This window comes from Crocodylus siamensis, chromosome 1 (assembly GCF_052110815.1).
Source record: "Crocodylus siamensis isolate JL-2025a chromosome 1, ASM5211081v1, whole genome shotgun sequence".
NCBI lineage: Eukaryota > Metazoa > Chordata > Crocodylia > Crocodylidae > Crocodylus > Crocodylus siamensis.
Window position 1 is genome coordinate 273,836,766 of NC_143395.1, and position 16,479 is coordinate 273,853,244.

A 16,479-nucleotide genomic window follows, 5' to 3' on the forward strand; every position below is an offset into this window, starting at 1 on the left:
CACAGGAAGTGGTATCACATCAGAAAGTGATGTCACGTGACCTTTGGCATCAATGAAGTTGCAGGAAGTGACAATGAAATGGGTCTAACCAGTTCACAACTCTCCCTCTATAGCATCCACCTCTGCCACTGTTTGGGACAGGATAATGAACTAGATGGACCATGGGGCTGACCAAGCATGGCACTTTTTATGCTCTTATGTTCAGAAGCTCTTATGTTTTCTGGCTGAGCTTCCAAACTATGGCTGAGATTTACAAACAGGGGTAGATAGGCATGTTACAAAGTTGTCATAAAAGATTTGGAGCCCTCTAAATCCCATTCATTTCAATGGAAGTTGGCCTTTTGACTCAGCTTTGAAAATCTCAGCTCAAGGTGCCAACCAAGTAAGTCAAAATATATTTTGCATTTCTATGCAGTGCATCTATGTGGGGCTCTCCAAGCATTTTACAAATATTAAATGAACCTCAGGATGAGCCCAGCTGGAGCAGCAGGGGCTCATCTGCACTTTCCCCCTACCTGCACTGGTCAGTCCTGAGCGGCACATGGCTCTGCCACTGCCTCTGCTAGCTGGTGCCGACCTGGGCGGGTCTGTCCCATCCAGAGCAGCATGCAGCTGAAGCCGGGTTCCCACATGCTGCTGGGGACAGGAGGAGCCCGGCTGAGTCAGCACCGGAGTTGTGTGCAGCTTGGGACTGACTGCCGCAGGTAGGGGGAAAATGCAGCTCAGCCCCTGCTGCTCCAGCCAGGCTCATCCCATCCCAAGCTTCCATTAGGAAGCTGCTAAGTGGCTGGGGGAGGGCCAAGGAATGGGAATGAAAGTAAACAGTGTTTACTTTCATTTCCCATCGCAGCACTGCGGGCCTCAGAAAACGGCTTGGTGGGCTGCACGGCTGCCCACAGGCCATATGTTAGACAAGCTTGATCCAGACTCTTGGCTGAATTCAGGGTTTTAGGTAAGACGCGCTCTTTCCAGGACTGCAGTAAATTACTATATTTCTGTCCTGGAGCAAGAGGGGAGCAAGGCAACAATTAAGACTAACTTATGATTCCTTCCTAATGATATCCCTGGGGTGGCATTGGTATATGCTACTGTGTATGTAGCCCCTATAGAGTTAAGCCTAAAACACAGTCTAGATTTTCCCTAACAATTCAAGTTATAGTACCTTTTGTATTAAATTTTCAGATTACTCTAGGCATTCAAGCACCTACAAACAATGTTGGAGCAATTACGCTTCCTTCATCATTACTCATGGACTTACCTTCTGAAGAGACTGATCTGGCTTCTAGAATTATATTCAATTTTTATGAAAAGACAACTGTATTCCAGGTAACTTTCTGTTACACTATCAGTGGGAAATGGGAGATTGTCCATCATGTTCTTAAACTCAGTAGTTAGCACTAATTACAAATGCTGGAGTAAATTAGCACAGTTTTTTGCAGGAAAAAAATTATTTAAACATTTTTACTAGATAACAGAAGATATGTGTATGTATTATTGTATTTACAATTTGTTCTCCTTTAATAATTTTAACTTCAGTTACCTTTTTGTTGCCTCAGGATCCCTCACTTGAGAATCTATCTCTAATCAGCAAGGTCATATCATCCAGTGTGGCTAACCTCACAGTTAACAACTTGAAGGCAAATGTTACTGTCACTCTACAGAACACCAGGCCTTATCAGGTATGGCTTATATTTGGCCAGTATAAGAATGACATTTTACTTATTCTAGAATTGTTCAATATCCTGCTTCTTTTGCTTTACTTTTTTGAGACTTTGGACACTTCTCATGTTCATATCATCTGTATAACTAATATTATTTCTCATTAACTACTGATTACAGTCAATAATAGTAATAGCACTCTGTGCTGTTTCCAACATAACTAATTTCTATTCTGTCAGCATCATTTTATGTGATTTCCCTTCAAGAGTGGGGTTGAGGCACTGCCAGTATTTTCACATTAAAGTTCCGTATTCTTTAAACTACATTTGATTCTACAGATACTCCTGAGTAACTTTTACTTAAGTAAGTAATCCCATGGAGACCCTGAGTAAAATTTGAAAGAGGGGGACAGAGGGTAAGATAATACTTAGGTTATGAACAAATAGGAAAGTTTATAATAAAACCTCAAACTTCTGTAGTCAACAAAGCAACAAAACAGAACACAGTGGGTGCCTCTGCATGTGCAATTAATATGAATCAATAAATTCTGAAGTTTATTGCTCCCAGGTGCACTGTTTGAACATGCACCTTGGAGCAATAAACTCCAGAGCAATAAACCATGGAGTTTATTGCCATTTGAACATATGCCCGGAGTGTAGCATGTTGAATCAGGCTGGAGTAGTCCTGGCTGGTAGGGGGTCTAGGGGTGAGCCTCCCAGCCTTGGGCTGCTTCTCCCCAGCTCAACATACTGCATAGGGGCTGGCTGGGGCATGAAGGTGCTTCATTGTGGGGCTATCCAGCTGGCAGCCCCTGCATTGAGTCACACTTATGACCATCCAGATGGGGCAGTGTCTACACATGCACTGCTGTGGAGTTTTTTACTCTGCAGTCGAATAGTACTTGTATTTATAAGTACTGTTCTGCTGTAGAGTAAATTAGTTTACTCCAGCCTAATAGGGACAGAGGTTAACTGCTGAGACAGTTACAGCACAGCTAATTAACCTACCGTGCAGTAAATGTCTCATGTAGATGCACCCAGTTAGAAAAATCCCCTCTTGCTACCACTAGCATAACCAACGTACATGACCTGAAGGCAATAGTTCTACCTTCCATCTAGCCCAATTTGAGTTTGTATATTTCTGCATTGGTTTGGGGATATTCCTCAGTATATTTTAACATGAAACAAGGTTTTTTCCCCTTAAGTTGTGTAGCATTGCTGTACTTACTCTTGTGTCCATTTTTTAAATAAACATAACCACCTTGCTCATTAATTTGTAGTTTATTAAAATCTCATTTTTTCCCTCCAAAACAGGATAATTTAACAGTTAGATGTGCATTTTGGGACTTTAATAAAAATAGTAAGTATTTGATAATACCTTTCCTAAGTGTCATACTTGGGTTAACTCTTTATTAACATATTAAGAAATACTTTTATCAGTAATAAGTTCCTGTTGTCTTAAACAGGTGGTCAAGGAGGCTGGTCATCTGAAGGCTGCACAGTCAAAGAAAGGACACCAAATGAAACAGTCTGTTCATGCAACCACCTTACAAGCTTTGCAGTATTGCTGGTAATGATTTATAGACTACATTCCAGCATGGTGCACTTTTATCCTGCTTCAGCAAAACACTAAATCCTGTGTTTAACTTTAAGAAAATAAGTTCTCAGTTAGCAGGGTTCATATGAGCAGTTGCATTCACTTTAGTTAGACTAGTTGCACTCCTAAAGTTGAGTACATGTAAGTATTTTGCTAGACTAGGGATGTGAATATTTCTATTGAAATCAAAAGTAGTTGTAGTCATTACTGAAATTTAGGCAGTGATTATTCTGCAGGGAAGAAAGTGGGGATAAATTAAACTAATCACATACTATATTTAAAGGATTGCCTTGAGGTCAGGTTTGCTGCCAGGTTTAGTATTTTTTAACAGTCAGTGGCTGCATCTACACATACAATTAATGCAACGTGATAAACTCCAGAGCATTTGCTCCAGAGTACGTTGCTCCTGGGCATACTGTCTACATTTGTGCCTGGGACAGCAGCACATTTTGCTGGGGTGGAACAACCCTGGGTTGGCAGCAGGCTCAGGGGGTCAGCCCCAGGCTCTAGGTGGCAGCAGTGAGAGGGTGGGGCTGGCTTGGTCACAAGAGTGCCAAACCTGGAGAGCTGTGTGGATGACTCCCCAAGCTTATTGTCAGCACAGGGCTACTCTGCCCTGGCTCAGTACTGCTGTCCCGGCCACTGTTCACACATGTGTTACATTGCAGCAAAAAGCTCTGCTGTAAAATAGTCCCATCCCCAACACTACTGTCTTATGGCAGAGTTAATTAATTTACTGCACGCTAATACCGGCACACATGTAGACAGTGATGCTTTACTGTGGAACTAATTTGTCAACTTTGCAGTAAAGTGTACATGTAGATGCACCCAGTTTTTGTAAAATCCAATATGAACAGATTTGCTTCAATGAGTTTTAAAAATATTTCAGTAGAATTAGTATTGCTTAAAGATAATTTCTGTTTTCTTTTTAGGACCTGTCTAGAAATACTACTTTATCTGCAAAACAAGAACTGGTCCTGACTTTTATTAGCTACATAGGTTGTGGCCTTTCTGCAGTTTTTCTGTCCGTTACTCTTGTGACCTATGTAGCCTTTGAGTAAGTATATTCTCAGTTATATTTATATTACAAACTTGACCATGTTTGTTTGTAACCATCATGGCTAAGGATGACTAGGTACGTCTATATGTGATGCTATCTCACCATAGCAACGTCCTATAGCAACATAGCAACCACGGGCAAAAACCATGATGCTGCAGCTGCATCACTGAAGCAATGCACTCCCCCTTTATAGTGCATCACTATGGTAAAGTAGTGCCTAAAAATAACCAGGTGCAGTGCGCACAGCACAGGAAGTACTAAATGATGGCATAGTAACAATGGCATCATAGCAGCATGTGTAGATGTGCCCACTGAGTCCTTTCCAGTAGACACTATTTCAACAATATTAGCACGAGACAAAAAGGGTCCATTTGAGGACAGTGTCAAGATTTGGTTTGAACAGTACTTTCATATACAAAATAATTATAGTGAAGCTGTGGATAGCTGGAATCCAAGACATAATTAACTGGAAAGCATTACTGTAAGCTGCCATCATAACAGCAGAATGTACAAAGACATTTATATTTTATCTTATTTTAAAAAAGAGAAACACAGTTCCAAACGAACAACATGTTGTTGAAATGTTTTGCTTTTGTGAAGTTACCCTATTTACTTGGATCCAAGACAGAGTCTTCCCCCCTCCCCCCACTTAACGTAGGGGAAATGTCCCTCATCTTGAATTCAAGTACAAGATTGCGGGGACAGAGGGATGGGGAGAAGGCATCTGCTGTTCCTCCAGTCCCAACCCAGGATCAGGGCTGGGGTCAGAGCTGCAGCTGTTGCCTGCCTCCTGCTGCCTCTGCCTCCTGCATCTGCCCCTGACTCTGCCTCCACTGCTGCTTACCACCTGCACCCCTACCACATGCCTCCCAGCCACTGCTTTCCCTGCTGCAGCAGTGGGGGTTACAAATTAGAGATGAACCTCCAATAATTAGATTCTATACATGGCAAAGTATAACAAATTCATAAATTACCCATGTATAGAATTCTAACTACTAGAGGGTTGTCTTAAGTTCAAGGTTGTCGGTTTAATAGTTTTCACTATACATTGTCAGAAAATTTAATTAGGTTTCTAGTCTTGGTTATTTAGCCCTTACATTTTGAGAGAGAATATCTAGGCATGATTTGTGAGACTCATTCTACTCTCCTACAAGCCTCCTGTTAGGTTATTATTTTCCCTGTTAAGAAGTCCAGTGAAAAGACTCAGACCAATTCTAGCCCATTAATCCTAGATAATTTATTTATGGATGGCCAAGGTAAGTTCTCCAGTAATGCTAAACCTAACATGCAAAGTAGAAAAGTATGGATTAAAATATTAAAACAAATGTCAAACAAAGGTAACTGGAAGTTAAGAGATTGTAAATATATGGATAACAATTTAGAATCTGGAAGTAACAAGCATATCAGGTCATCATTTATTCATTCATTCATTCATTCATAAATTCTTTGTAACCATATGTGTTAAAACATGTAGTTTGTAATAGTTTGCATTAAGGACAAAGGAAAACTGAGTCAGTCTTGGATCTAAAATCTTATCCACAGAAGAATGAAAGCTGGTATCATATCATTAATTTATTTGCTTTTCAGGAAACTCCGGAGAGACTACCCTTCCAAAATCCTCATTCAGCTCTGTGCTGCATTACTCCTGCTGAATCTAGTTTTCCTCCTTGATTCATGGATTGCTTTATATAATGTACGAGGCCTGTGCATCACAGTAGCTGTGTTCCTTCATTATTTTCTTTTGGTTTCCTTCACTTGGATGGGTCTTGAAGCTTTCCACATGTACTTGGCCCTCGTGAAAGTATTTAATACATACATACGGAAATATATCCTTAAGTTCTGCATTGTTGGCTGGGGTATGTATATTTTTCCTGGTTTGGGAATCTAAAATAAAATTGTCCTTTTCCCAAATTACTTAGGTGAATGAAAGCCTATTTGAAAGTAGCAATTAAGCAACTTTAGGATATCTATTGCCCTCTGGTAGTCTTATGTGTGTGGTGTCAAGTAAATTATCAACTGAGTCCTCCCCACTCCTGCAGTTGCTGAATTTGTTGCAGCATTTTTCAGACTGTAAACTTGTTGGAATATGTACTGTATACTGTGGGTACTATTGCAGTTCAGAAGAATAATACTTATTCCTCTGAAACAATTTTAACAGCTGTTTAGCATTTCATTATGCATGTGCTTTCTTCCGTATCCAACCCTGAATGGTATCCAACCATTTTTACTGGGAAAATAATTAAAAATGTGACAGAATGTTGACTTCATATTCCACCTCTGGGCTATCTCTAATAAAAGGCAACAAAATCCTTACTGCTTAAAGGATGTGAAAACCTAGAGCCAGAATCACTTCTCTTTTCCCTTAAAGTATAACATGAGTGAAATCACTGAAATCAATAGAGATAATTTGGTTCAAAACAAATTTAAATGAAAGCAAAATCAATCTTAAACTTGTAATACTGCACAAGATGTTAAATCCATGTGGCTAAATTGCTTTCAGTTATAACAGAATATAATTAAATTAAGTCACATAGAATGTGTTTTCTTGTTTAGAAAGATTAAATTGAAAGGGCATGCAAGTATGTATATTTTAGTTTACAAAATAAGCTCTCAGGTTTACTGTGTTCATATAGTTCTTTCTTTGAATCCCAGGTTCCTTTTGATTTGTAAAAAAAATTGGCAACATAGTACTGAAGTCAACTGATATAACAACTTTAGAAAACTAACTCTAGGTTTCTTAGGACAATATATTAGCTTTAGCTCCTCATACCACTTTCATTTGGAATGACACACTGTTTTCACTATTTTCGTATGTGTTTGGTATTCATAATCTTTTAGGTGTACCAGCAGTTATTGTAGCCATTGTATTGGCTATAACACCAGATAACTATGGGCTTGGATCATATGGAAAATTTCCAAATGGCACACCAGATGAATTGTAAGTCAAGCAAGGAATATTTCAAAAGTGATCATTAATGGAATGCTTTTCTCTAATGGAAGCGTGTGTATGCAAAAGAGTGAGCATCTTTCCTGGGAGGAGTACTTATGGGGAAAACAAAATCTCTGTAAGATAGATTAAGGTTATGCTATCTTGAACTTGTCAGGTTCTTGTCTGGGTCACAAAAAAGCCAAACCCCAAAAGACAGCCATAGAATTAGAGTGGTAAAGAAAAGAAGGGAGACAGAGAGAGAGAAAAAGGGAAGTGGAGAAATAATGTGTATAAAAGACATACCCGAGTTTAAAAATCACAACCCAAAAGTAGAAAGAAAGCCTAAACTACTCAAATGTGTATGTGTAAACTCTCTAAAAATTGAAATAATAAAGACCACTGTTAAAACCCAGGTAGGTACCTTGAACTCTTGAATATGAAAATCTCATGATGAATTATTTTCAATAAAATGTAGTCTTGCCTAATGACATTGTTTACCAGGGGGCTGGTTTTGTTTAATATATTCATCAACAGTCTGGAAGATGAGATGGAGTGCACCCCCAGGAAGTTTGCAGATTACACTAGACTGGGGGGAGTAGTAGATACGCTGGAGAGTAGGGCTAGGATTCAGAGAGACCTAGACAAACTGGAGGATTGGACTAAAAGAAACCTCATGAAGAACAAGTGTGAAGTCCTGCATTTAGAATAGAATAATCCCATGCACCAGTACAGGCTGGGGACTGCCTGGCTAAGCAGCAGCTCTGCAGAAAAGCACCTGGGGGTTACAGTGGACAAAAAGCTGAACAAGAGCTAATAGTGCACTCTTGTTGTGAAGAAGTCTAACACCATACTGGGCTGCATCAGTAGTAGTGTTGCTAGCAGGTCAAGGGAAGTGATTATTCCCCTCTCTTCAGCACTAGGGAGGGTAGTAAAGCACTGGAACAGGCTCTCCAGAGGTGATGGAATCTCTGTCCTTAGAGGTTTTTAAGACCTGGGTAGACAAAGCATTGGTTGCAATGATATAGTTGAAGATGGTTTTGCACTGAGCCAGGGGTTGGACTAGATGACCTGCTGACGTCCCCTCCAACCCTAATTTTCTATGAGTTTCTGATTTCCATTGCTGGTAATGAATGACTGACAGTCTTTTCTCCCTGGTTCCTATATCCTAGCTGCTGGATTAACAGTTCCATTGCCTTCTACATTACTGTTGTGGGATACTTCTGCATGATATTCTTGTTGAACGTCAGCATGTTCATAGTGGTGCTGATCCAACTTTGTCGAATCAAAAAGAAAAAGCAACTTGGTACTCAAAGAAAAACCAGTATTCAAGATCTGAGGAGTGTTGCTGGCCTCACATTCTTATTGGGAATTACCTGGGGATTTGCCTTTTTTGCATGGGGGCCAGTGAATCTTATATTTATGTATCTCTTTGCCATCTTTAACACCTTGCAAGGTAAGTTCTTCGTTCATTTTACAGCCTTTGATATAAAATATAGGGAATCTGGTGTTTTAAAGATGTATTTCCTTTCAGTGCTTAACAGCCATATATATCAAAATTACATCTTTCCTGTGAGCTGACATTGTTTATTATTTTTGCATTTAAAGCAAATGTATGTAAAAATAGACACTTTATAAAGTAACAGTCCACTTTTCCGATTAATTAGTACTAATGATTAGTTAACACACTGATGGAAATTGATAGATGTGAATGGAAGATCCATTCAGTCATAAGTACTACAGAAACAAAGTTTTATTTGGTCATGGAGGATACCATCACTCCTGCCTGCCCCCCTGCCTGTCACCTAAGCAGGGAGTGCTGGCTGTCAGGGGGTGCACCAGTGCTCTCAGGGGGTGCACGTGCACCCCCTACACATCACCAATGTTTGGAGGTGCCTTAATTCTCTGCTTGCTTAAGTTTCCACCTATAAAATTCCCACAGCACCTAAACTTCTGATGCTGAATGTTCTTGCAAACACCCAAGTCCTGATGACACAGTATGGCTCAGTACCTAATTCTCAGACAGATTCACAAACTAGGTATTCCCTGATCTTTCTTGTCTGTTGCCATGTCCAGCAGGCATTCATGAATCCTGCCTCTCAGAAACTAGCCTATCACCCTACCCCTCCCACCTTATATCCCAGGGTCTTGTCTGTAAATGTTATTGGTTACATCACAAGGAGACCCAGCAAAGTTAACCTAAAATTAAAAGAGAGAATGGTTCTACAGATTATGCCAAGGAAGTCAAAGATATTCAGCCAGCTGGGATTTTATTATACTCTATGTTAGAAACCTTATCACTAAAATAACATTGTCATGTTTTCCTCACTGAAGGTTTGAGAACATTGTGGTTCCTCAAAGTTCTTTCCTTGTTATTTGAAAATAGGGTACCTAATATACTTTGTAATTTTGGTTATCTTTAAACTCCTTACATATGTGTATCTGATACATATCTTTCATATACATTGAAAAAAACTTTTCAGATACTAGCCAAAGTTCAGTATTCAGACTATATATGTTTCTGCCAAATAAGATTAAATATTTTATTGAAAACCAGCTTGACATCTGAAGAAAGAGAAAAATGATATATTAATTGAAAAAGTGATGAATCAACAAAAAATATGGATCTTTGAAATATTCCTCCTGATATTTGTTGCTTTTGCAGGCTTCTTCATTTTTATATTCTACTGTGTTGCAAAGGAAAATGTCCGCAAACAGTGGAGACGATATCTGTGTTGTGGGAAATTCAGGCTGGCTGAAAATTCTGGTAAATATAAGTACTATAATCCATTCAGTAAATAGAGTCAGTATTAGGTCTCTGTTTTTCTTAGTAAATATTTGTGTTCAATAAATAGCAGAACTAAATTTCCAGAAATACATTGTTCCCTTAAAGCATCATTTGTTTGATGCACAGATACTACAATTAATTTAATTCTGTTACACTGCTGTATAAGATTCATAGTTTTAATGAGATGCTGCATTAGTGGAAGGATGAACCCTCTGGAAAGAGCCTTTTATATGACTGTGACCTAAATTAAACCTTAAGATCTACCTCTGTTTTCAAAGTCAATAGTAGTTTTACCAATAATTTTAGTAGAAGCCGAGCAGGGAGTAGGCCTTCCTAATCTTCTTTTTGTGTTCTTTAATTGTGCCATTATTGTCCTCTAATAATTACATACATCTTTTATCCATTTTAAAATTAGAGGGTAAAATACTTTATTGCAATTACTGGTAATCATTAATCTAGCCTACAGTCACAAAAGTATGATTTATGACCTTAAGGTATATCAAAGGAGAAAAATAGACATAGACATTTCCTAACAACATAGTTTTCTATCTGATATACTAAAAGAATCCTTGCAATAATTTAACTTAAAACTGTATTGTTAACTGTAGTCTTGTATTTGTGCCTAGCTATACTGCAATATTTTCTGTATGATTTATTTTACCATAGACTGGAGTAGAACTGCCACTAATGGTTTGAAGAAGCAGACTGTAAACCAAGGAGTATCCAGCTCTTCAAATTCCTTGCAATCAAACAGTAACTCCACTAATTCTACCACACTGCTAATGAATAATGATTACTCAGTACATGCAAATGGCAATGGTACGTGTTTCAAAATTTCCTTTCTCAAACTGGATCCTCTTATTTTAAAACAGCTTTCTGTTCTGTTATGGTTATTTAAAGTGGATAGTAAATCAGCTATTTATGAATACAGGATCAAAATGTTTTAATGTAGTCTTGACATAAAATACTTTAATGTATCCAATTTAAATTAATATAAAAATACATGTGAATTGGTGATGTATATGCAAAATCAATTAATTGATTAAATGAGATAGTCAACAGCAGTTCAGGCTATGCTTGTCAGCCAATGATATAACTGGTTTTGGAAAACTTAAATACACACATACACACTTACATTTTTATATTTTAAGTTGTCCACATCCAGTCATATCATTGGCTGATGTATATATAAGTTTTCCACATCCAGTTATATTGTTGGTTATATATAGTAAAAGCTGTTATCAACAGGGATGCAGGTTTTCTCTTGCAAATTTTTTGATTAAACCCCTCAAAATTCATATTTTTCCTTTATTAAAATAAAACACCACTATCATATTCTGGCATCCACGCCAGGAGATAGGCGGGTGATCCAGGCTGACCTGGACAAGCTCAGCAAATGGGCAGACAAGAACCTCATGGTGTTTAACACTGAAAAATGCAAGGTTCTCCACCTTGGGAGGAAAAACCTGCAGCACCCTTATAGGCTTGGCAGTGCTACGTTGGATAGCACTACAGAAGAAAGAGACTTGGGGGTCATCATTGACCACAAGATGAACATGAGCCTGCAATCCGATGCTGCGGCTAATAAAGCGACCAAAACGCTGGCGTGCATCCATAGATGCTTCTCGAGCAAATCCTGGGACGTCATTCTCCCCTTGTACTCGGCCTTGGTGAGGCCGCAGCTGGAGTACTGCGTCCAGTTTTGGGCTCCACAATTCAAAAAGGATGTGGAGAAGCTTGAGAGAGTCCAGAGGAGAGCCACGCGCATGATCAGAGGTCAGGAAAACAGATCTTACAATGACAGGCTGAGAGCCACGGGACTCTTTAGCCTGGAAAAGCGCAGGCTCAGGGGTGATCTGATGGCCACCTATAAGTTTATCAGGGGTGACCACCAGGATCTGGGGGAACGTCTGTTCACCAGAGCGCCCCAAGGGATGACGAGGTCGAACGGTCACAAACTCCTGCAAGACTGTTTCAGGCTGGACATAAGGAAGAATTTCTTTACTGTCCGAGCCCCCAAGGTCTGGAACAGTCTGCCAGCGGAAGTGGTTCAAGCACCTACATTGAACACCTTCAAGAGTAAATTGGATGCTTATCTTGCTGGGATCCTATGACCCCAGCTGACTTCCTGCCCTTTGGGCAGGGGGCTGGACTCGATGATCTCCCGAGGTCCCTTCCAGCCCTAATGTCTATGAAATCTATGAAAATATTATATTATATATATAATAAAATAAATTCTAAATATCTATAATTCTTGGTGTTGGATTTTGGGGTTTTTATCATGGAAAATCAGAGCTCCCTTTGCTCCCTTCACTGACCAGGACACGGGTCCAGCTGCATGTGTGTGGCTCCCTCCCATCCCCCCACTGCTTTGTGGCGCTGAGCAGCCCTGATATGTCAGTGGCCTGCCCATGCCATTGCCCCTCATTCCCAAGCCACAGCCCCCCAGCCATGCAGGTGCTTCTCACTCCCCACCCACAGGCTCCTGGCCCTGCCCTCATGCCTCACTTCTGGGCCTCACTCCTCACCCCCCAGCCCTACGTGAGGGGGCCCCCAGCTGCCAGGGCTCCGGGGCCAGGAACCTGGGTCCACAGCCCACTGCCCCTTGCAGCAGTGCTCAAGCCCTGACTGCTACATGTGGGAGGTGGCTGCTGTGGCAGAGTGGAGTGAGGAGCCTGGCTCCCCATCCTCCACGGATGGCACAGCTGAAGCAGAGCCCATTGTGGGGGGCAGATGAGGGCTTTCTGCTCTAATCCCCATGCACTGCCCCAAGCTGGGCAGCAGCCCCCACCCTGCTCAACTCCCTCCTTCTCTCACTACAGGGACCTCAATCCATCCCCCAGCACCAGAACTTCCTGCAAGGAGCTGCTGTCCAGGCTGCCTGGCTGCCATGTGCGTGTGCATGTGTACACATGCACATGGTGCCCTCTGCCTGATTGCCCTCCTCCCACTTTCCCCAGGCCCGTGTAGCCTGATACACTGCCAGCCTGCAAGGGGAAGACCACCATTTCCAACTTTTTTCTCCTTAAAATGAGAAAATCTGGGGTTTACCGCATTTTTCCATGTCAAACAGAAAACCTGGATCCGTGGTTATCACTTACTCAAGAAAATAATAGTTGCAGAGGAAAGAAATGTGATGATATCCAATATAAAAACAGTTTAGAAAACCATATAGGAGTTTTTTCTCCCCTTAATGTGTGAAGGCTATATCCAAAGAACACCAGCTATCACTAACAGGATGCTTACAGGTAAACCTCTCATGTGGGGACGAGGAGAGCAAGGAAGGGGAAGTGTAAGAATAGCTCACTGAAAAGGTCCTACTCAGAGAGCTGCTTAGATATTTCAAGTTAGTCTAAATAAAAAAAATGCAAAAACTTTGCTTTGAAGCATTTGCTTTGTCCTGTAACATTACAGTATCGCTCATTTTGGTGCAAAACATTTAGTTCACTTTTGCTTCTTTGTGCTTTGGATTTAGATATCAATGTTAAAGTTAAAGTACATTAACTGTTGTTTGACTAATAGGAGAAATGGGTATTAGAGAAAGGGGCTAACTGTGTAAGTTGGGCTAGAAGGCCTTTACACAGTCTGGGCAAAATTCTGTTCTTAGATACTTGCATTCCCTAATTAATTAAAAAAAAATCCTATTTAAAAATCATGGTAAGGAGAAGAATTGTGACGTGCACTTTAGACCAACACGGCTACAATCAACAACTGTGAAACTTGTATGCACTCACTATACTGACTGAAAATTTCAAGTACCGCATGGGACTTTTCATTCTGAGTTCTCTTTGACTTGTTTTCATTTTTGCAGGCCATCTCCCCAGCGAAAAGAATGGTGTTTCTTTCAATGTACAGAATGGTGATGTGCGTCTTCATGACTTTTCAGGAAAACAGCTTATATTTTATGAGAAGGATGAAACAGACAACAAAAACAGCCGTATCTCACTCAGAAGGACTTCAAAGAGGGGAAGCCTACATTTTATTGAGAGAATGTGATGATTTTCAAAAGCACGTTGTTTTACAGAGTGAAGTACAGATAACTTTAACTGATTTACATAATGTGAGAAGATCAGAAACTGATTTTATTTAATATATGGTACTGAAGCTTCAAGGCAGCCATAACTTGGATTTACAAGGACAGTTATTTAAAAATCAGTGCTACATTTTGACAAGGTACTTCAGATGCTGCATTTTAAGTGGCATAATTTTCAGTTTAATTCTTTCTTGTTTTTTAAAGATTTAAAGACAAGTTTGATTTTTAGACTGACTTTGTCAGTATAACTATGATAATATACCTGAATACAATACATAGTAATATTGTACAAATGTAGGTAAGCACAAGCTAAACTTAAGAAGTTCTTAAGTTTTCTGTCAACATGTTAATTACTACTTCAACCTTTTTATAGGTTAGAGTTGCTAACTTTATAACAATGTATATAAGCAGAACAATATCTGCCTTTCAGTGTCTGAATGCTATTTTTAATATTTATTTCTTGGAATATAAAATGAAATATTCCTTTTGTATAGAAAAATAATTGATATTTGTTTTAACTTTGTTCTAGTTCAGAATGTTGGTAAAGTTAATTAGTTCAATTAATGTCCTATGTTATCCTATCTTATATCTTTAGAGATAGTTTGTTCAGTATGTGAAATACTTTACAGTGGTTAAAGTGTAATAGGAATGCTGTCACAGCTGAACCACTGGCTGCCTGTTTGTGAGAATACAGAGGGTGGGGATCTTCTCAAAGTAAAATGCTTTGCAAGGAGTGATGTTATAAAATAGGCAATAGGCTATTAGATGTACAGCTAGAGTAAAATCCTGGCCTTATTGAAATTGATAGGAATTTTGCTATTGGTTTCAGTGGGGTCAAGTTGTCCCCCTTACTAAGCGCTGCAGAGATAAATACACTGCCATTTTTCAGCTGCAATGTTTAATAGAAAAGTAGAATAGTCATTTTTTTAAAAGAAAAAATAACGGTAAGAAAAAAATTCTAACTCCTATTCTTGAGCGGTCAAGACAATTGTCTGTTTCATTAATTAATTTTCATAAAAGGTCAATTCCTGAGCTATAGTGAGTATTTCTACTTGATTTTTGTTCTGTGTTTTATTAACCAAATCTTAAGGGCCTTATTCAGTACCTACTCAGGCAAAACTTCCCTCAACTTTCAGCCTGATAAAGATATAGATGCATTTGGGGAGGCCTCCGGTCAGGGGGTGCAAGAACTGCCACCAGTTAGTTTCCATAGTAGTCCCTCTAAAAGGGATCGCTCAAACTATGTCCACAGAGCACAACATAGTGTCACACAGAGATAGTTGCACTAATGCTAAAAAGGTCTCAACAAGATGTATTAGCTTGGACTGAGCAGTACGCTAGTGCAGCTATACTACTTCAGTACCCTAGTGGGCTTGTTCAGAGCTGGCTCTGAACATCTGTCTCTACATGGCATTACACTGTGGTCATTCTGGCTTTCTTTAAAGGAACAGCAGATATTGTACATTCTTGGAAGGCAGCTCACCGTGAGCAGTCTCGAAGCAATCCTGTAAGTGCTATTGAGCATTGGCATCACCAGATTTGAGGATCTGTTTGCCCTGCCACAATTGAACCTTACCATTCTCATAAGGGTCCAGCCCTTCTGTGTTTTTTATGCAATAAATGCATTCTATTTGTCATCCTGCCCCTGATACTAACCTGAATAAATTTTTGCAGCAACCGTTTGAACTATTTGTTTAATTTATTCACAAGGTTTGTAACTGCATATTGGCCATGAGTAAATGATGAAGATACCAAAATACAACACTAATAATCCTTGATGGATTTCCATAAATGCTTTTTTCATTTGCACTGTTTCTTATACATTTATTTAATTGTCTAGTATTTATGTTTTCAAATGTCAAAAATAAAAAAATTATAGTAAGTAATATGCATATGATGTAGAACTTTTTCACAACTTCAAATTGCAGATTTATCTATTCACTCACAATTCTTAAAACAATGGGATTTAAAATAAATATTCTTTGCAGGGAAATGCTGTCATGCTATCTTCTAATTAACACACATTGGAGCAGATGTCCAGCACGTGTATAGGTGTCCATGATGATCTCCCCAGTTCCACCAACAGTAACAATGTAGTCTACTCAAAAACTTCTGGTAATCAGGACTTGGAATGGATTTGAAAAGCTGTCCACCAAGGTCATCTTGCTTGGCAGTTCTTCCAAATTGAACAAAAGTAATTCTCCCCTTTGATAGTTATGTCTGCACAATTCCAAAGAAAACCTGCTTTTTATTCAGGTTAGCATTATAATGCCCAGAAATAACCCTACTTGTTTTGTCCTAAACTACTTTTTCTCTTGGAAAAAAAAGTCAGGTGGAGGTAAAAATATTTGCCTCTGCTGCCACAGCATGAAGTAGGGAAAAGGTAACCGCTTGAAAGCCTAGCTGAAGATACTGCA

The 16,479-nt window shown here is 39.5% G+C and overlaps 1 protein-coding gene across 4 annotated transcripts in view; it reads left to right on the forward strand.

Annotated features, from left to right (window-relative positions):
• The window catches only part of ADGRG2 (adhesion G protein-coupled receptor G2), a 104,965-nt gene extending 89,217 nt beyond the window's left edge, over positions 1-15,748 (forward strand). For all 4 annotated transcript variants that reach the window (XM_090062687.1, XM_090062714.1, XM_090062695.1 and 1 more), the window contains 11 exons: positions 1,183-1,326; positions 1,557-1,679; positions 2,973-3,018; positions 3,125-3,228; positions 4,188-4,312; positions 5,903-6,171; positions 7,154-7,253; positions 8,414-8,697; positions 9,907-10,008; positions 10,696-10,848; positions 13,841-15,748. In XM_090062687.1, the coding sequence (XP_089918813.1) occupies positions 1,183-1,326; positions 1,557-1,679; positions 2,973-3,018; positions 3,125-3,228; positions 4,188-4,312; positions 5,903-6,171; positions 7,154-7,253; positions 8,414-8,697; positions 9,907-10,008; positions 10,696-10,848; positions 13,841-14,025 (1,635 nt within the window). In that variant the 3' untranslated portion in view covers positions 14,026-15,748. The remainder of the gene's footprint in view (positions 1-1,182; positions 1,327-1,556; positions 1,680-2,972; positions 3,019-3,124; positions 3,229-4,187; positions 4,313-5,902; positions 6,172-7,153; positions 7,254-8,413; positions 8,698-9,906; positions 10,009-10,695; positions 10,849-13,840) is intronic.
• The last annotated feature ends 731 nt before the right edge of the window (positions 15,749-16,479 follow it).